At 37.6% G+C, this 20,696-nt stretch overlaps 1 protein-coding gene across 8 annotated transcripts; it reads left to right on the top strand.

Annotated features, from left to right (window-relative positions):
• Positions 1-455: 455 nt before the first annotated feature.
• LOC105467113 (putative F-box/LRR-repeat protein 21) lies at positions 456-18,853 on the top strand. Of its 8 annotated transcripts, none has more exons than XM_071098402.1 (6): positions 456-567; positions 8,355-9,763; positions 10,630-12,291; positions 12,756-12,878; positions 15,814-15,985; positions 16,342-18,853. In XM_071098402.1, the coding sequence occupies exons 3-6, from the start codon at positions 11,926-11,928 to the stop codon at positions 16,983-16,985; spliced, it is 1,305 nt and encodes a 434-aa protein (XP_070954503.1). In that variant the 5' UTR covers positions 456-567; positions 8,355-9,763; positions 10,630-11,925; the 3' UTR covers positions 16,986-18,853. The 8 variants fall into 8 exon arrangements, with proteins under 8 accessions (XP_070954503.1, XP_011714810.1, XP_070954504.1 ...); XM_071098403.1 differs by lacking the exon at positions 456-567 and adding an exon at positions 6,010-6,114; XM_011716504.3 differs by lacking the exon at positions 456-567 and having other exon boundaries at positions 6,313-8,437; positions 9,668-9,763.
• The last annotated feature ends 1,843 nt before the right edge of the window (positions 18,854-20,696 follow it).

The raw sequence follows: 20,696 nt of genomic DNA, 5'->3' as shown, positions 1-20,696 counted from the left end.
ATTGTGTATTCCTGTATTGTAAAGTATATCATAATTATCTGACCAACATCATTTTAGGTATGGTTCTATCAAAATCTAGTATATTTATACCAATAATTAAAATTCTAGAAAAATTTTCCATAATATTCACAGAAATGCACCAAGATACATGATCTTCACACCCTACTTTATAATAGTAAAAACTAAATGTCCAGCAATAGAAGAAGGTTAAAATAATTACAATGTTTCCATATAAGGAAATTTCTCATTTGGCCATTACGAAGTATGAGGAAGAGATTTCTCATTACAATCAAGATAGAGAAATAGACTGTCCCTCTGCATAAAACAAAAACACAAAACCAGAACCAACCAACCAAACAACAAAATCAACAAAAAACAATACACAAAGTATTTGAAACAATGACTTTTGTAGGAACACAAAGGGAATGATCTTTTTCCTCCTTGTCATTATATAGGTCACAGCCAACATCCATCCCTATGACAAAAGGTTAACAAGAGAAAAGCATAACAAAGTTATTTGATCATAGCTTTATGTGATCTGGGAATCTTCAGAACGAAGACACAAAGGTACAGGGGAGTTACTTGATTTTTGTTTAGGTTTGATGAAGCAGGGACAGTGTATAGAAATGTAATTAGATGAACAAAAGTGTATGAGCTAATGGTAATAGGCTGATTGGGAAAAACCTAGCAAGGTCTGTTTGATTAGTTTCTTCCTGAAGAAGAAATATTGTAGCATTTCTTCTTCCTGGGTATAGGGTAGGACCCTTCTGGAATGAGGATCTTAATTTCTTTACAGCCAGCTGTTACCCAAAAAGGCAGAGGAAGGTTAAAGCAACATTTTTAGGTTTTATGGTTGGCTTAGGGGGAAAACGGTTCTGGTTTCTATGACCCACCTTGGGGAAGAGGAATTCTAGTTTTTATGGTTTGCCTCAGGGGAGTATGAGGTTTATGGTTTGCCTCAGGGGAGTATGAGGGGTGAGAGACAGAAGGGCAAAAGATCAGAGAGAAACTTTGCTTTTGAGGCTGCTTCTAAGGTCTTCACTTTGGAGTCATTTTCAGAGCCCCAATACTTTTAAGAAACAAGACATCAGGCAACAAAAGACAAAGATCTCCAAGAGATAGGAAACAAATGAGATAAGTCCTATGATTACCCCTATTTTATTGCCTTAAAAGAATGTCTAGTCTGCTACACAGAGAGGGGGAATCCAGACTAAGTTTAGTGGACACCCTGAGTTTAGGAACTGACAATATGCTGCTAAGGCAGTACTTGTGGGTATATTTATAGCACTGCATGCTTATGTTAGAATAGAAGAAAGGTCTCAAATCAGTGAACTCAGATTCTACCCTGAGAAACTAGAAAATACAAAGCAATTTAAATTCAAAAGAAAGGAAATAAAGATGAGAGCAGAAACCAATGCAATATAAAACAGAAAAAATAATAGAGAAAATTAATTAAACCAAAGGCTGGTTCCTGGAGAAGATCGATAAAATTGATAATCCTTAAACCAGACTGATCAGATAAAAAAGAGTGTAGACACAAATGACCAACATCAGGAATGAAAGAGTGACATCATTATAGATACCACAGACATTAAAATAATAAGAGAACATTATAAATAACATTATGTCTATCAATTTAACAATCCAGATGAAATGGATAGATTTATTTAAAGATATAAACTACCAAAGCTCCTTTAAGAAGAAATAGATAACCTAACCCAATAGAAGAAAAGCCCTATATTTATTAAAGTAATTGAATTTCTGGTTAAAAGCCTTCCCACAAAATAAACTCCAGACCCAGATGGCTTTATTAGTGAATTCAACCAAACATTTCAGAATAAATAATACCATTTCTATATAGACTCTTCCAGAATTGAATAGGAGGAAATACTTCTCAGCTTGCTTTATGAGGTTTGTATTACTTGATATCAACATTTTACAAAGATATTACTAAAAAAGAAAAGTACAACCTAGTATCCCCCATGAACCTAGATGCAGAAATTCTAAGGAAAATTTTAGGAAATTGACTCAAACAACAGGTAAAAAGGATAATAAATTATGATAAAATAAGTCTTTTGCCAGAAATGCAAGGTTGGTTTAACATTTGAAGATCAATCTATGTAGTTCATCATTTTAATAAACTAAAAAGGAAAATAGTAAGATCATTTCAATTGACACACACAAGTACTTCACAAAATCTAACATCCATTCCTCATCTAAAAATTCTCAGCAAAGTAGGAATAAAAGAGAAGTTCCTTAATCTGATGAAGAGCATCTATGCAATATGCATATCCATGCAATATGTCAATGATTAAAGATGAAGCATTTTCCCTCTTAGATGAGGAACAAGACAAAAAAGTCTGTTCTCACCTTGATGTAGAAATCAGTTTGGGGAGAATTCTCTTCTTAAAAATACGGAGTCTTCAAAGTAATGAATGTCATTGATATATCTCATTATTAGTGTTAACTATTTAATGTTGTACTGGTGATATAGTGCAATCGGGAAAGAAAAAAATAAACATGCATTTTATACTGAAAGAAAAACTGTCTTTATTCACAAACAACATGACCGTCTATGTAGAAAATCCAATGGAATATATTAGATTCTAATGAAATGTCTATTAATAAAACTAATAAGTGATTTTAGCAAGGTTGTAGGATACAAGACCAATATAAAAAAATCAATTGCATGTCTTCATACTGGCAACAAACAAATAGAAATTAAAATTTAAAAAACAATACTATTTACCATAACATTTAAAAACTATGACATATCTAAGAATAGTTCTGACAAAACGTGTGTAAGACTTATACCCTGAAAACTGCAAATGTTGTTGAGAGAAATTAGAGAAGACCTAAGTAAATAAGAGTGCTATATCAATCATGTTTGTTGAAGACACAACGTTTTAAAGATGCCAATACTCCCTAAGAATCCCAGCAATATTTTTGTAGATATTGACAAACTTGTTCTTAAAAAATCACACAGGAATGTAAAGAATCTAGAACAGACAAAACAATTTTGAAGAAGTTGGAGGGCTAAAACTATGTGATTTAAATACAAGTACTTGTTATAAAGCTACAGAAATCAAGACAATGTGATTTTAGTGTAAAGATGGGAAAATATATTAACGAAATAGAACAGAGGGTCTGCAAATATACCTATACATACATGGACAACTGATTTCCCACAAAAGTGCAAAGGCAATTTAATGGAGAAACATAGCAGCCTTTTCAATAACTAGTGTTAGGTAAATTGGATGCAACCCGCACATGAAAAAAATACACCTTGACTTCTATCTTGCGCCATACACAAACATTAACTCAAATAGATCATAGACCTAAATGCAAAATCTAAATCTATAAACCATGTAGCAGAAAATATAAAAGAAAATCTTTGTGACCTTGACTTAGAAAAAAATTTCTTAAGTTTAACATCAAACAAATGATCCATAAAAAAACAAATTGATAAACTGGATTTCATCAAAATTAAAACTTCTGCTTTTCAAAAGGCACCATTAAGAAAATGATGCTGGCACAGGGCGCCATGGCTCATGCCTGTAATTCCATCACTTTGGGAAGCTGAGGCGGGTGGATCACTTTGAGGTCAGGAGTTCAAGACCAGCCTGGCCAACATGGTGAAACCCCGTCTCTACTGAAAACACAAAAACTTAGCCAGGCATGGTGGCACACGCCTGTAATCCCAACTATTCGGGAGGCTGAGACAGGAGAATCTCTTGAACCCGGGAGGCGGAGCCTGCAGTGAGCCGAGATCAAGCCACTGCACTCCACCCTGGCGACAGAGTGAGACTCCGTTTCAAAAAAAAAAAAAAAAGAAAACAAAACAAAATGAGGCCAGACACAGCAGTGGCTCACGCCTGTAATGCCAGCACTTTGGGAGGCTGAGGTGGGCAGATCACCTGAGGTCAGGAGTTCGAGACCAGCCTGACCAACATAGAGAAACCCAGTCTCTACTAGAAATACAAAATTAGCCCAGACACAGTGGTGCATGCCTGTAATCCCAGCTACTGGGGAGGCTGAGGCGGGAGAATCACTTGAACCCAGGAGGCAGACGTTGCAGTGAGCCAAGATTGCACCATTGCACTCTAGCCTGGGCAATAAGAGCGAAACCCCATCTCAAGGAAAAAAAAAAAAAAGACATGTGACAGACTCGGAAAAAAAATAGTCACAATCATACATATCTGGCAGAAGTCCTGTATCCAGAATATATTTTAAAATTCTCAAAATACAATAATGAGAAAACAAACAACTCAATTTAAAATGGGCAAAAACATTGAATAGACACTTCACCAACGAAGATGTTCAGTTGGTAAATTAGCTTATGAAATTCACTAGGGAATTCATTATTCACTAGGGAAATGCAAATTAAAACTGCAGTGTGATGCCCCTAGATGCCTATCGATTAAGAAGACTGGTCATACCAAGTGTGAGTGAGGAGGTGGAGAAACTAGAACTCTAATACACTGCTGGTGGGAATGTAAAATAGTCCAGCCTCTTTGGAAAACATGTTGACAGTCCTTTTTTAAAGTTAATCATAGACCTATCATACAATGCAGCTATTCTACTCCTAGGTATTAATATTTACTCCAGAGTAGTGAAAGCATATATCCATTTAAAATTGAAAAGTAATGGCAGTTTTATGTATAACACCCTCAAACAAGAAATAATCCAAATTTCTGTCATGAGATGAATGCATAAACAGTCTGTGGTATAACCATATAATGGAATGCTACTTGACAATAAAAAGAAATGAACATTATATGGGCAACAACATAGATATGTCAAAACAATTATGCTTAGTGCAAAAAGCTAGACCACAAGGAAGAGTACACACTGTGTGATTCAATTTATGTTACAATAAGAAACAGAATCTAATCTATAGGGTCACGAAGCAGAAAAGAGAGGAGCCCAAAGGAGGAATTACCGAGCGAAATAGGAAAACTTTTGGGAGATTTGTGTATGTTCATTATCTTGATTACAGTGGTAGTTTCAACGGTGTCACAACTTACCAAATTACACTGCAAGTATGTGGAGTTTGTCAATTATATTTCAATAAAGCTATTTGGAAAAAAAGTATGAAAGAATCTGTGTATCAATATGAACTGTATCCTTGACAGTAGGCAAAAGAGTAAGTTTCCGAAAGTTACGTATAGCTTGATCTCAGATTTTAAAACGTGAACAAGAAAAAATAAAATCCTTATCTATCACTACACACTTGTTTGCGTATTGGTCTGGTAGTTTACACAGTGCACTATTGAGTGATCATACCTGGGGGCTGAGTTGTATAGCAGGAACAAGGAGAGGTGATATACACACATTTCACACTGAGCTGTTATCACTTGATACTTATAAGGTTCCTTTCAATGACAGTTGACCCTTGAACAACACGGGTTTGAACTGCATGGATCCACTTACACACGGATTTCCATACTGCAGATACGATATTACACAGTATATAACACATATAACATACAGCATACGTGTTCATCCAAAGTTTATGTTCTTGGTAAGGCTTCAGTCAACAGTAGGCTATTAATTGTTAAGTTTTGGGGAAGTGAAAAGTTATACCCCGATCGACTGTGCAGGGTTTGGCGCCCCTAACCTCTCTTCCCATTGCTCGAGGGTCACCTGCAATTGTGCATTGATAAAGGGGTGCGCTTCACCGGCAGTAAGTCCCAGAAACCACAAGCGTTGGAGTCACAGGCAGGTGGCCACGGGGAATTAGCTGAAGACCAGCAGGCAGGAAGCCTCTCACATGCTACCTAAGGGGCGCTCCCGGAACCGCAGCCACCGTGGGAGGAGGGGCTGGGGGCTCAGATCGCCGTGCGTGACTCGGAGCTGCGCCAGGTGGGCGCCAGCTCCGCGCCGCGGCCTGCGGTGGGAGGCGGCCTCTGAGGAGAGGGCGCGAGGCGGGGCCAGGCGGGGCGGAGCCGTGGGCCGCTGCGGTTTGCGCGCACCCCGGCGCCTAGGCGCTTCTGTGCCCCCAGTGCGCGGAGCCGGCCTCCTTCCAGCCCGTCACGGCGCCGACCGGACGCCCGGACTCCAGCGCCTTGGCCCGGCCCGCGAACGCCGAGCACGCGCGGAAACCCTTTAAAGGTAGCACATCTTTCGGGTGTCGCGGGGGCACCGCCGGCGGTGGCGACGTGGGGCGGGATGGGCGCGCTCTTCGGGCCCGGGAGGCGTGTGCTTGCGCCCTGCGCCCTGCGCCACGTCTGGGCTGTCACCTGCGGCCCCGCGCCCCCTGGAGCGACAGCTTCAGCCGCCCGGGCCCGGCCGCCCCCGAAGCCGGGGTGAGCGGGACCTGACTCGGGCCGCCAGTGCTGAAGTGCAGCCCCAGGGCGTCCGCTTTCTCGCGGGGCGGGGTTTCCGCAATGCTGGGCGCCCACTCGGCCACCCCATGAACCGCTGTTAATTGTTAAGTTAGCTTGCAGCTAACTTCGCAGGAGTTGATAGTTACCACAAAGAAATGTCAAAAAGTAGCCTTCTCGCGAGTTGAAAGCGCTCATCTGTGCGCTTTAAGGTGTTCCGTCTTTGTCTTTGGCGAGTGTGCCTTTTAAGACGCTTCCAAAATAAGAAATTGAAGAAGAAATTATGATTATTTTCTCCCGGAAAAATCTTGCAAAAATGATTTCTGGAAACACCTGTGTTCGTTGTTAGCTCCCTTAGCATGCCCAGCCCTAGGCGGGCTCCCCCTGGCTCGGAAGGCCTCCCTGCGGATGGGCCTTGCTTGCTGTCCGCTCCCTTTTCGCTTCCAGAGTCGGAGACGCGACTTCGGGGTCGAAGTGGAGAGAGAAACAGATGCCCTTGGCGCCCCCCATTCAGGGATTTTCACAAACTGCCTAGTTCAGCTTTGCCCCTTGCGTCTCCAAAGGTGTTTTCAATCTACATATATTTGGGAAGCTTCAGTTTTCATATGATTTATTTAAAAATAAGCATACATATTATGTTTATTAGGAAGTAAAAATTTTCTTCTTAAATAGATATATACTGATACCACCGAGAGACTTGAGTGTAGAAAATTGCTAAACCAGTGACAAAATGCCAGAACACTGCAAAGATGGCAACTTCTGCTTTAGGAAATATTTGACATAAATATTTTTCATCTTTTATCTCCTTAATACCTGGGTGATATTTTTATTTGATTTGATATTTTAAAAAGAATTGTAACTTTTAGACTTAGAAGGGAACTTAGAGTCTCATGGGCTGCAAAGTACATAAATCTTTTTGACAGCGTCTCCAACAAATTATGTTTTGTTCGTTGCTTGGATTATATTTAGTAGAAAGAGGTGTTGCCCCATTCTTTTGTTGGAAAACTGTGTGTTTTTACGTGCATTTTGGAGTGCCAGGCCATGCTTTCCTTGCCATTGCACTGGTAACTAGGATTCCAGACTCCTTAACATAGACCATCTGCCTGGGGCAACAATCTGATGGCTCATCGTGAAACTTTAGGAAGGAGATTAAATACAGGACATTTAACAGTTATTTCCGTTTACTTTTGCTGCTCCCAACAAATTTATCCACCCGTTTCAGATAATTTTGCGTCTATATTCTGTTATCTGTAGTATTCTCCTATTATTTCTATTGTTGTGACCATTGAAAACTTGAAACTATTAAAAGTAACTTTTGGGTATTCATTTCACCAATCTGAAAGAACCTAGTGATGGTGCAGAGGAGAGCTGCCTCCATGGCCTTTAGTGAGTTGACTGTGGATGTTCAGTCTTCATCTCATCTGTCTTTGATAATCTTGCCCTCAAGAATACTGTGGGCAATCTCTTAGATACTTTTAGAGATCCCATTCACGTGGTCACCTGATCTACCAAATTAGAAAACACATCAAAAAAGACATTTAAGTTAAGGCGGTTAGTGGAGCTCCTCAGTGCTAATAAACTTGTTTCATACTCTGAAATTGTGCTGAAGATCCATGTCCAACTTTCTCTTTTCTCCCTTTTTGGAAGAATGGCTTATCACTTGGTGGGGTCCTGTATTCTGGTTTTGTTCTGTACCTGTCCTCAAAATTCTAGTGACTATGAGACAGCCATCACGTTCCTTCAGCAACCAGAGAAGTAATTCATCTGATTCAGAAGACTTCAGTGAACTGATCTGAGATAAGTAGTGGTGCACTATCTTCTTATTGGTCTTAGGTAGCAACTCCCTATTGATATGTCAGTATTATGTCAGTATTCTCACATGAAGAATGGCCTATTGGCACAGAAATTAGCCATAAGTGTAACTCAGGAGAAAAGCTTCTGCATTAAATAAAATTGTGTGTTACCTGATTTGAGGAATAACTAGTAACTCGACTTGTCTTTCTTTTATTTTTGGTGTTTCACTGAAAGTGTGCCCTGGAGTTCCTTTCCCTGTGCTTCTGGAATAAAGGAAGGACAGCCAACCGTGGCATTATCTGGAAAACTGTGGAACAGTAGGTGGCAGTGAGGAAATCAAATGGTAGATCCTGAGCTCAAATACATTCCGCTAGTTTGTCCTCCCCAATTCTACTTTAGGAGTTGGATTCAGAGAGAAATGAAAAATTAACAGGTGGTAGACAGTAGAGTTTTCAGGGAACTGTTTAGTAAATTAATAGGTTGCCTTGTTTACCTCCTCTGTGTAGTTGAGTTTGGTTTACAAAAGTAGTAGAATGTATTTATTTATTTTTACCTTACAACATTTATTCATGATGCCAAGGCTGTAAGTTTTATCCTGCTGTAGACCTGTATTACTATTTTCTTCAATTTCCATAGACTTTCCTGCTAACTCTGACAAGTCATTTTCCTGAAATTTGGCAAACCTCAAAGAGAGTATGACTGAATCAGTGCCATCTCTATCACTATATATGAAATGATTTTTAAATATGAAGCATATATTCTATTAACACAGACTAGTCCAACTATATTCATATGGGAATGATAAAATAATAAAAATCACATGTCTGCCTCTTTACTCTAACTGTAATGGTATTATGCGCTGCTAAAATCTGGAACTGGAAGATTTACAAAGTCTATAAACAAATAATTGTGGTTATGAATTCTCTCACATTTGTTGTAGTATCTCTCTATAGACATTAATTAAAATGTGGATTCTTAGAGTCCATTCACTCTTTGATCCATAGACTTGGTAGAGCCTCAAGAATAATTCCTGGGAATCGTAACAAGATTTCCACTAACCACGCTAGTTTTTTGGAGTTTGTTTTTGTTTTATGTTGTTTTGTTTTTGTTTTTGAGACAGGGTCTCACTCTGTTGCCCAGACTGGAGTGCAGTGGCGTGATCTCAGCTCACCGCAACGGCTGCCTTCCTGCCTCAGCCTCCCAAGTAGCTGGGATTACAGGCGTGCACCACTACCACCCAGCTAATTTTTGTATTCTTAGTAGAGGTGGGGTTTCACCATGTTGGCCAGGCTGATCTTGAACTCCTGACCTCAAATGATGCACCCGCCTCGGCCTCCCAAAGTGCTGGGATTACAGGCATGAGCCACCGCACCCAGCGGGGCTAGTTTTTTAATGAACAACAACAAAAAACAGTTTCAGAATCAATAATTTCCTAACAAAATCCTTCAATATATAGAGTGATATATAAAGAGCCTAAGCATAGAAATTACTGGATGTTTATTTATGTATTCTGATGAATGTGTTTTTGTGGTATTTTACCAAGATAGGAAGTGAAATCAAATAGATGTTGGTGAGTACCCCACGGCAACCATTGCTTCATTTCATTGGTTCAGAGTGAACTCTAATCCGGAAGCCTTCCTTAGGTAAGAAAGGCTTGAAAAAGAAATGATCGACTTTTTAAATGGTCACATATCTTTAGGCTAGACTCTTTAGATTAACGTCTTCAAGCTAATAAAGATCAATTTATCTAAAATATATTTTACAATATACATAGCTATAAAATTACATGAAATTTTTGATTTGTGGATGAGTATAATCTTTATGCTTTGAAGATTATACAACTTAAAAGAAAATTAAAATATTATTTTTAAGAAGTTACTGGTATTAATATAATACCCTTAATTACTTATTGCGATTCTACTATCAGTGAATTGGCAATTTAATGATATTATTAAATAATTTTAACAATCCATGCCACATACAATGAGATTTAATATATAGCACAGTCCCTCTGTTTAGAACTGCAAGATAGTTTTCTAACCTGGCATTTGAGTGATGTCTTTATGTTAGCATCACTGGTTTTCAAGTAAAGGATTCTATTAAGGGTAACTTCTTTATAAAAACTTAGTGAAAATTTATCCATTTTGTAGATTTCCAAATGATACGGTTACAAGCAAAATGTCAATGACTATGCTCCACATCAGAGTTTAGAATCCAGCATCTGTTCTTGTACCTTTCAGTATTAAGGAGTTAGCATTGAAGAGTAGTAGATCAGGCCTTTTAAAATAGCATATGCTTTGAATTCTTGGTAGTCAGCAGTTTCACATGGTCTACATAGTATTGCTGGACAGGGCCTGAGTCATGCCTGTAACTGGTTTAGTCAGACTAAAATATGTGTAGTAGCTCTTTTGCCTGATGCTTGAGATGCAGCTTTGTAACTATTTTTGCTTCTCATTTCAGTTTTCCAAACCCTAAAGATGACTTTTCATTGTGTTCAATGACTTTACAGGTCATTCCTGCTTCTGGGATCAAACTCTATGTTGTGCTTAAGAAATGTGTCACATCAGACACAGTGAATCACAAGACAGAGATATTTACATATTGCATAAATATTTTACTAGATTTCAAGGTGTGTTTCAGTTATGACACTGAATCTTCCATGTGTACATTCCTAATATTGCAGGGGTTAAAGGAGGGTTATATAGTTAACCAAAGTTCAGTAAAGTTCAGAACCACTCTTACCATTATTTTATTTTGCCTTTCAAATAATTGTATACTTAAAATACTTTGTATTCTTATATAAAATATATGTACAAGATGACCATATATACTTGGACATATCTGGACTTCAAATTTGCTAGAACTTAGTTGCGTCCCAAGCTGGCTAGTATCTGGACATGCATCATTTCTGTTTGGAGAGTAAGAATGTTCATTCCCTGGCTGCTTTACTGGAGAGGATCAGGGGTGTTGCTTGAACTAAGACTTTGTCCCTGCCATATCTAACTTCTCTGCGCTCCTGTGTCCTGGCTGTCATCTGAAAATTGTTGCAGATCATTTGAGTTTTTGTTAGAATTTTGCTTTGACTTAAGTAATGAAAACAGTTCAGAAAACTGCACTGAACAATTTAATATAACAACACAGACTGCCACTAAACTATCTGCTGGTACTTTAATCCTCACATTGATCCTGTAGGTACTTTTCTTGTTGGAGATGAGGAAACTGAGGCTTAGAGTAATTTGTTCTGACAAGATCATATGGTCAGTAAGTAGCAGAGTAGGGACTTATCTAGACCTATGCTTTTAATTGTGTTTTACTATCTCCCAGACCTCCCAGGTTTTTGTGTTTGTGTTTTTTTGTTTGTTTGTTTAGCACAATTGCAATGTGATACTTCCTCCTTTGAAATTAAAATACAATAATTGACTAGGGAAAAAAAAAAAACCTGGGACATACACTGCTTCCTTGGACATTTCCTCCTGAAAGCCTCCCAAGCCACCTCCTCCACACACAAACTCAATCACATGCATCCTCTTTTCTTTCCATTGAAACTTATCCCAACTTTGGTCCTAGCATTTATCACTGTATTTCACCATTTGACCATAGGTCTTTGAGAACAGTACTTCTTTATCTCTGTATGCCCAGCATGAGGTAGCACCTATCCATGCGTGAAAGTGGAAGATACCTACTAAAATTGTATTAATGAAACAATTTTTCATTTTCTAATGTTATTCTGTACAGTTAGAGTGCCAATATTTGGTGAAAATGTGAAAAAATTATCAGACACTGAACATTTTCTAATGTTTACAGAATGAAGAGGAACAGTTTATCTGTTGAGAATAAAATTGTCCAGTTGTCAGGAGCAGTGAAACAGCCAAAACTTGGGTTCTACTCCTCTCTCAACCAGACTCATACACACACGGTTCGTCTAGACTGGGGGAGTTTGCCTCACCATGTAGTATTACGAATTTTTCAGTATCTTCCTTTACTAGATCGGGCCCGTGCATCTTCTGTATGTAGGAGATGGAATGAAGTTTTTCATATTCCTGACCTTTGGAGAAAGTTTGAATTTGAACTGAACCAGTCAGCTACTTCATATTTTAAGTCCACTCATCCTGATCTCATTCAGCAGATCATTAAAAAGCATTCTGCCCATCTTCAATATGTCAGCTTTAAGGTAAGAAAAATAAGCATTAAATGGAAACCATGACTTACATTTTGTTAACAATGCTATTGTATATCTAGAGCCTTATTTTGAGGCAGTCAGTGAGTTTTGCAAAGCATTTTATCCGAAGCGGTTTCCTGTTTTTCTACAGTTATTTGCATCGATTGAAGTGTAGAACTTGAACTGTAATTGAAAAACTTAAAATGCAGTTTCCATCATTTGTATGCTGTTATTAAAATTCAGGTAATTGTAAAAGATTTGAAAATATGAAGTGCTTGGAAAGCTAATTTGTCATCATCTCTGTTTTTCATTTTATAGTCTGAGACATTTTGTACGAAGAAAAAATACTCATTTATACGATAGCTCAAAGGAATGAATAAAATTTTGCAATTGAATTCTACTAAATAATTACATTGCCATTATTTCTGATAAATTATCATCAGGAAATTATTTGAGATTAAAAATTGTCTGTCTAGGTTGACAGTAGTGTCGAGTCAGCAGAAGCTGCCTGTGGTATACTCTCTCAGCTGGTAAATTGTTCCATCCAGACCTTGGGCTTGATTTCAACAGCCAAGCCAAGTTTCATGAATGTATCAGAGGTAAGGATATTATGCGTTTTTGGTGAGCTAGACTAAAATCCCTAAAGACTGCCAAACTAGGCAAAAGCCATTTTTTCCTAAAGACAGACCATCTCCTATTTGTATTCAAAGTACTATTTCAAGCTGTTTTCTGTTGACTAGCACTTATTTTTGCAAAAATAGTTTATGCATGTTTTCATTCTTTAGGTGTATTTTGTAACTGTAGTCATTGTTCTCACAGTGTCATTAATATAAAATTTGGATATTGTGCTTATTCTATTTAAATAACAATTTATGTAGTTACTTTGAACATGGAGCATGTAGAGGCAATAGTGGATGTTTTTCCTGGGATTCTGTGGCCTCTCTTTTGGAGGTGGAACAATATAATATTTAACTAAATGAACCTATGCTTGTTAGCATGATGTTTACATTCATGCAGTAGGAACTCTAAAAGAAAAGTGGCTTAAAAACATGATCAAAGTATATTTCTCTCACATTAAAGAAATTGATAGATGAGACAGTCCATAGCTGGTATGAAGGTGGTAGGAACCTAGGTTTCTTCCAGCCGCTCCACTCTCTCCAAGGTGTTTCTTCAAGATGACCATCTGAGCTCCAACCATCACGTCCTTGCTCTGGGGGCTAGGGTGTTAGAAATGGGGGAAGAAGGGTGTGCCTTCTCCTTATCAAGGAGACCACCCATAAGTACTACACAGTGTTTTCTGTTTACCTCTAATTCTGACCACACCGGATTCCAGGGAGTCTGGGGAATCTTTGAGCTGGGTGGCAGTGTGCCCAGCTAAAAATTGGTACTGATTTAACAAACAAAGGAAGAATGGTTGCCAGGAAGCAACCAACCATGCTCTGCCATAGAAACTAATACCATATTCTCCTCATTCAGGCTTCAACCTGAATGCCGTCTCCTTGGAGAGCCCCTCCTTAACTGTGAAAATGGCACCCCCTGCTCCAGTAATAATGTACTCTACTGTTGCATTATTTTTATCTTCTTCATGTCATTCATCAGTACTTGAAACCACCTTATTTTTTTAATGTGTTTATTCTCTTCTCCTTACACCAAACATAAAGTCATTGAAGGCAGAGATTCTATTTTGTTTACCATTATAAACCTAGAGTCAGAATAGTGCCTGATATATGATAGGCATTAAATTATGGTGGTTGGTAAAGCTGGCTAATGGACATTTTCCTGTGGAAGAAGATAGAGGAATAGCAGCATCTCTCTTATAAACTGGGTCATGGCAGTCTTCTAGCCAGTATTTCTGCTGGCCTGTTTATCTTCTAAAGGGATGTGCTGAAAAAAATGGGTCATTTAGGGATTAGAGTAATGTAAGTAATCCGATGAAATTTACCACTTCTAGATAGTTATTTCCTTGTTTATGAACCACAGAATCAGATTACCCTGAAATTCTTATATTCTAAAAGCTGTCTCTAATGTTGCACATCAGCTTCCAGGGCCAGCTTCTAGGTTAGCTGATGCAGTCACCAGAGCTAGATACCAGGAATTAATTAGCAAGCTTCATTTCAAGCTCTGCCTCTACTGTTTAAAGTGAGCCTGTGGATCTCTCTGAGACTCAGTTTTTTAAATCTGTAAACTAAGGAAAAATAAAAGTATAGCATTTTGCTAAGCATAAATAGTACTAAACTAATACATTGTTATTGTAATGAAATATGTACTCTAATAGTTTTTAAAGTCATCCTTCAGGACTAAAGCAGTCAGTTGAAAGTTGATTAAAGGGAAACTAAACCTTGTGTTTATATTTCCCTAATAATTTTGGCACCATAAAATTTACTGAAGAAGTCTAGCCTTGTACCATTTCAAAATTTGTGTAAACCAGTTTACAATTAGTGTAAATCAATAAGTTTTCTTATAAATTAATGAACATTTATAACCAATTTGGTCATTCTGTTAGGCATAATAGAACCTTTGGTAGAATCCAACTTGATTGATTTTGAAAAGGGAAAAATGATCATGTACAGATTTGGTTTCCAGACTTTCTGTCTTTGCCAAAAGATACTGAATCTGAAAATTTCTGAAGTTCTACTCATTTTCAGGTCAAACTAGAAGTAAACTTTAGTCTGTCAGTCTTCAAAGCATTTACCGACTTGGATTTACTTTGGATAATTTGCTAGGAAAAGGATGTCACTGAAGATTGTGAAATCTTATAAAATGAATTAAAATCTCATTTATTCATTCAACACATTTTTATCGTCCATTTACCATGCTATGTGCCAGATACTATTTTAGGTGCTAGACATATGGGAGTGGATAAATCAGATAAAAATTCTGTTTCTTCTAGGGTAGGGGTCAAAAAGATTCAGATAGCAAATATTTCAGGCGTTGGGGGCCAACTAGTTACACCGCAACTACTCAACTCCAACACTGGAGTCTGAAAGCAGACACAGATACACAGACAATATTTAAATAAAGGGCATGATTGTGTTCCCATCAGACAGTATTTAGGGATACTGAAATTCAAGTTTCATGTAATTTTCATGTCATAAAATACTATTCTTTAAAAAATTTTTCCAACCATTTAAAAATACAAAAACCATTCTTTGTGAACCATACAGAAACAGACCATAGGCTGGATTTGGCAAGTTGTCTGTAATCTACCAACCCTTGTTCTAGGAAGTAAATATACAATAATTATGTCCTTTTAATATTGAAAACCAAATCCTTAATTGAAGTAATCGGAAGACATTTTTTATGAAATCTTTGAAGCTTTTTTTCCTCATATTTCGTTTATCAATTATAAAAAGTATAAAACTATACTTCATTATAAAAATATCTTCTACTGGAAAATGATTCTGTGGAAACAGCCATATGTTCGTGGTTCTTACTATATTATCATTAGCATGTATTGGTATAGTTTTAGTGAATTACTTAAAGCTGTACATTTTAAAATAATGTTTTCATAATTTTTTCTTATGGCCATGCAAGTCTCATTTTGTGTCAGCACTTACAGTTGTTTTTATCAACTCAAAATCATTATCATCAATCAAAATTGAAGATACACCGGTGGATGATCCTTCATTGAAGATTCTTGTGGCCAATAATAGTGACACTCTAAGACTCCTAAAAATGAGTAGCTGTCCTCATGTTTCATCTGATGGTGGGTTACATTTTTTAAAGCTAGAATGATACGATATTTTTATTACAATAACTATAAAGATGCAGTTTCTTTTTGAAAATTATATTCCTATGAATCATAAATTAAGTAAGTTTTTTCAAAAGATTTCTTAATCTGCAAGGTAGGTATAGTTATAGTAACCTTCTCCTGAGATATTTTAGTTTTACATATATACACATGATTTTCATTATATACTTAATACCTCCTGGCAGACATGCTCTCAGAAGTTGTTAGATAGCTTTTTCACAAATAATTAATATCAAATTTAAATTTACAAAATACTGTATTAGGATCAGTATGATTCTTTGTTCTTAAGAATTTTCCCCAACTTCCCACAGGAATTCTTTGTGTAGCTGATCATTGTCAAGGCCTTAGAGAACTGGCGTTGAATTATTACATCCTAACTGATGAACTTCTCTTTGCGCTCTCAAGCGAGACTCATGTTAACCTTGAACATCTTCGAATTGATGTTGTGAGTGAAAATCCTGGACAGATTAAATTTCATGCTATTAAAAAACACAGTTGGGATGCACTTATTAAACATTCTCCTAGAGTTAATGTTGTTATGTACTTCTTTCTATGTGAAGAGGAATTTGAGATGTTCTTCAAAGAAGAAACCCCTGTTACTCACCTTTATTTTGGTTGTTCAGTCAGCAAAGTGGTTTTAGGACGGATAGCTCTCAACTGTCCTCGACTGACTGAGTTAGTGGTGTGTGCTAATGGTCTTCAGCCTCTTGATAATGAACTTATTTGTGTTGCCGAACACTGTACAAACCTAACAGCCTTGGGCCTCAGTGAATGTGAAGTCAGCTGCAGTGCCTTCATCGAGTTTGTAAGACTGTGTGGGAGAAGGCTAACACAGCTCTCTATAATGGAGGAAGTTTTGATCCCTGATGAGGATTATAGCCTAGATGAAATTCACACTGAAGTCTCCAAATACCTGGGAAGAGTATGGTTCCCTGATGTGATGCCTCTCTGGTAATTGGCTACCAAAGATTCCAAAATTGTTGTTGTTTTTTCAGATCAGTATGATTAGCTGCTTTCTATCTAAGCAAATGTAAATTTTAAAATGTGTTGCTGACATATTTTAGGTCAAATATTTGATTGTTTGCAAAGTGTCTTAATGGATTGCTGCAGAAACATTTGAAAAAAAATAAGAAATTTGAAAATGAAGGAATTGCTGTAAATAGGGCACAAGGCCTGTATGTGGATTAGATGGTTGATATGCCAAAAACTGCAGATGGTTTCTAAGTAGATTTCTCAGCTTTCCTTGAAGGCATATTGTAGCTTGCTAAGCAAATGTGTAATATTGAACTTGGATTCCGTAAGTTATGTCATTTACTTTATTACATTGTTTTATTTGATTCTATTTTATCTTGGTATTAATGTATTTTATAAAATAGAAAATATTTTAAAGCTTATTTAATTATAACATTTTTAGCACTATATGAGATCATCTTGTGATTCAATAAATAACTTCTAATTTCCAAGGTACTTCAGATTCTACTTTATTATATTGAGAGATAATGGACATTCAATTAAAATTTTAAAATACTAACTCATTTCATAATGATCCTGATGTGAAAAGAGAAGAGAGACTCATTCTGATTGTTAGTTGGTACACTATTTGAATAAAGCAGTAAATGCCGCAGGATGTGTTTGGGAGGGAGTCAGCATTCGCTGCCTCCTGCTATGGATCTGGAACTGTGTCAGATCCTCTGCATAAGTGATCTTAGAATTTAATTAGCAACACAGTTAGAACTCCTTAGTGGCTGCTTATTGTCTTGAGGGTGAAGATCTAGCCTTAAAATAACCCACAAGGCCCTGCAAGGTCTGGTCCCTCCCTGCTTCTTTTGCCTCATTTCCCATCAAGCTGCCCCTTGCCCTTTGGTTCCCATTTTCTCTCAGTTCCTCAGAACTGCCCTGCACCCTCTAGTCACAAGGAATTGACTCGTACCTCTCTCTGCCTGGCTTACTCTCTGTGCTCCTCAGATCTTTCCTCTAGCTGTATGTCCTTGATCATGGAAGCCTTCCTGGACACCCGGCCCATTCCCCGCTCATAGGTCAGATCCACGTTGTACACTCTGTGCTGTGCACTCAGCACGCTGGCTTTACTGTGCGGCACTTATCCCTGTTATAATTCATCACTTACTGGTCTGATTATTACCGGTTTGTTCCATTACACTGTAAACTCCATCAGTGCAATATCATTGCTGGTTTTTGCTCCCTAGAATCGACCATGCTAGTGGTTTTATCCCCAGAATCAGCTGTGCTAGTGGTTAGCACATAGTAAGCACTCAGTAAATTTTACTTGAGTACTTTGGTTTTCAAGCTTGTTCCACTCAGTTCGCCCCACAGTATCTTAAATTTCTAAGAAATCAATTAAAGTAAAAAGAGACAAATATGTTCATCACTTTCCAGTTTGGGATATTAGGAAAAAATTACAAGTTTGTTTTTTTTGTTTTGTTTTGTTTTTTACCTATTAAGCAATTAGAATACATTGTGATGTGTAAATGGAGGTTTAAAAAAATAGCACTTTTATATCTCTGTATTTAGAGACTATGTTTGTGTGTACATTCTCACCACTGTGCCATGTTATTTCTCACTGTAACGTCTGTAAGGCTTCTCATATCTACCTATATGTTCCTCCCTCTCAGAACAGTATTGCTACATTAGTAAGTACTCCATAAATGCTAGTGGAGCTGATTTTACTGGTTAAAAAATAAAACCAATTTCTTCAGGACTGGGGTGGTATTACAATTACAGATAGTATAATTTATACCTTAAGATTTCAGGAGGATACGGAAGCATCATATAATAGGGGACTTTAAACTGGATTAGGGGCTGGGTGCGGTGGCTCACGCCTATAATCCCAGCACTTTGGGAGGCCAAGGCGGGTGGATCACAAGGTCAGGAGTTTGACACCAGCCTGGCCAATATGGTGAAACCCTGTCTCTACTAAAAATACAGAAATTAGCCTGGCGTGGTGGCAGTCACCTGTAGTTCCAGCTACTCGGGAGGCTGAGGCAGGAGAATCACTTGAACCCGGGAGGCAGAGGTTGCAGTGAGCCGAGATCGCACCACTGTACTCCAGCCTGGGCGACAGAACGAGACTCCATCTCAAAACAAAACAAAACAAAACAAAACAAAACAAAACAAAACAAAAAACCTGATTAGGATAACAGGACAGACAAATAGCTTGATAGAGATGGAGTTGGGGATCAGAGCAGTGGTGGACATTCTGAAGGGATAAGCCTCTGGTCTCACCTGGGATCACTCTACCATGATATGTTCTAGGAGGGGTTGGGAATATACATGCCTGAATGGTCAGGTGATAGAATGCCAGTGGAGTTTGCACTGAGGATAATACAGCAAAACAGGGACTAGAAAAGGGAGGTTGGGGGTGAGTTTTTCCTCATTGTCGACTAGTATGGAGAGATGATAAGTACCATTGGCCTCTTCTACATAGAATGAGAAATTGCTGCTCTAAATCGTGCTTTTTAGTGGCCCAGTAGTTGAACCTAGTGAACTAAGCACTATAATGAATCTTAGAGCAAAACTCAGAGTAAATCTAAGTTCATGAACTCATGTAAATTACCTTGATTGGCCTGACTTACTGGGTAAGTAAATGGAAGAGTAAAACATTTCTACAACAGCCAAAAACAAGACAAGAACTTACAGAGTATTTTTTAATGTTTTATCTAATGAAAATGTCTTTACTTTGGAAGTCTGTGAAAAGTACTGTTTATTTAAAACTAGTGGATTCTAGATAAATGAATTTGACATTAGATGAATTTCAAACTTTAGTCTTTGGAGAATATTTTAGTTCTGTAAGCAAACTTTTTCATATTAAAAACATTTACATTTGTTAGGTGATTCTGGAGAAGTTTGGATAATTTTGTGGGCAAAAATTTGGTAAATAGAGAGAGTGGGGGAAAGGTCTTACTGTTTGTGCTGAAGAAACACAAAAATAAGATGCTCATATTTTTTTTTTCCTTCCTTGTGATCCTTGCTGGCCTCATTTGTGTTGTACCGAATATGGGAGAGGTGAGGCAGGAGACAAGCCAGTTTTTCATGGGTATTTATTATTATGAATAACATGTCACAGAGGCAATAGGCATGTGATTACTGTAATATGCCACTGAGTGTGATAAATGTCAAATGCATGCAAGGATTCTTCCCTTTGTAGCCTGGCCTCTTAGATTGGCCACTTATCTCCTTCTTTTTCTTCTATTAAATTTATCTCTTGCAGATAAAACATTTTCAAAGTAAATATTGATTTTATTCACATTATTAATGTGTAGCTATCAAACTTGACAGAGTATTTAATATCACAATTTTTGAAGTGTATATTATCATCATGGTTACTAATGAAAAGTAAGTTTCTCCGTACTATTACCCCTCCGTCATTCAAATCTTTATAATATTTTTATACTTAAGTCAAATGTTTTGACATCCAAACCTAAAAGACAAGCGGGAAAAAAACACGGATTTGTTGTTGCACTAGAGGGCGCCGTATTCCAGTTCTTCCTGAGAAAGAAGTCCTTTGGTCCAAAGTTTGCATTTCCATTGAGCAGATGCTGAGGGGAAGGCAATGTCCCTGCTCTACCTTGAGGAATTTCACCATTCCAGGTCATGAGTCTGGTTTTTAAAACAATGTCCATATCCACCTGTGGTTTGCCTCCTAAATAAT

The sequence above is a fragment of the Macaca nemestrina genome, chromosome 6, assembly GCF_043159975.1.
Source record: "Macaca nemestrina isolate mMacNem1 chromosome 6, mMacNem.hap1, whole genome shotgun sequence".
NCBI lineage: Eukaryota > Metazoa > Chordata > Mammalia > Primates > Cercopithecidae > Macaca > Macaca nemestrina.
Note: the sequence above shows the minus strand (reverse complement) of the source record. Positions and strands in the feature narration are given on the sequence as shown.

Excerpts from the sequence above, each read along its gene's own strand:
- LOC105467113 (XM_071098402.1), top strand. The coding sequence starts at position 11,926 with ATGAAGAGGAACAGTTTATCTGTTGAGAATAAAATTGTCCAGTTGTCA. Across the intron at positions 12,292-12,755 it reads TTCAATATGTCAGCTTTAAG|GTTGACAGTAGTGTCGAGTC; the intron begins GTAAGAAAAATA and ends TTGTCTGTCTAG. Across the intron at positions 15,986-16,341 it reads TCCTCATGTTTCATCTGATG|GAATTCTTTGTGTAGCTGAT; the intron begins GTGGGTTACATT and ends AACTTCCCACAG.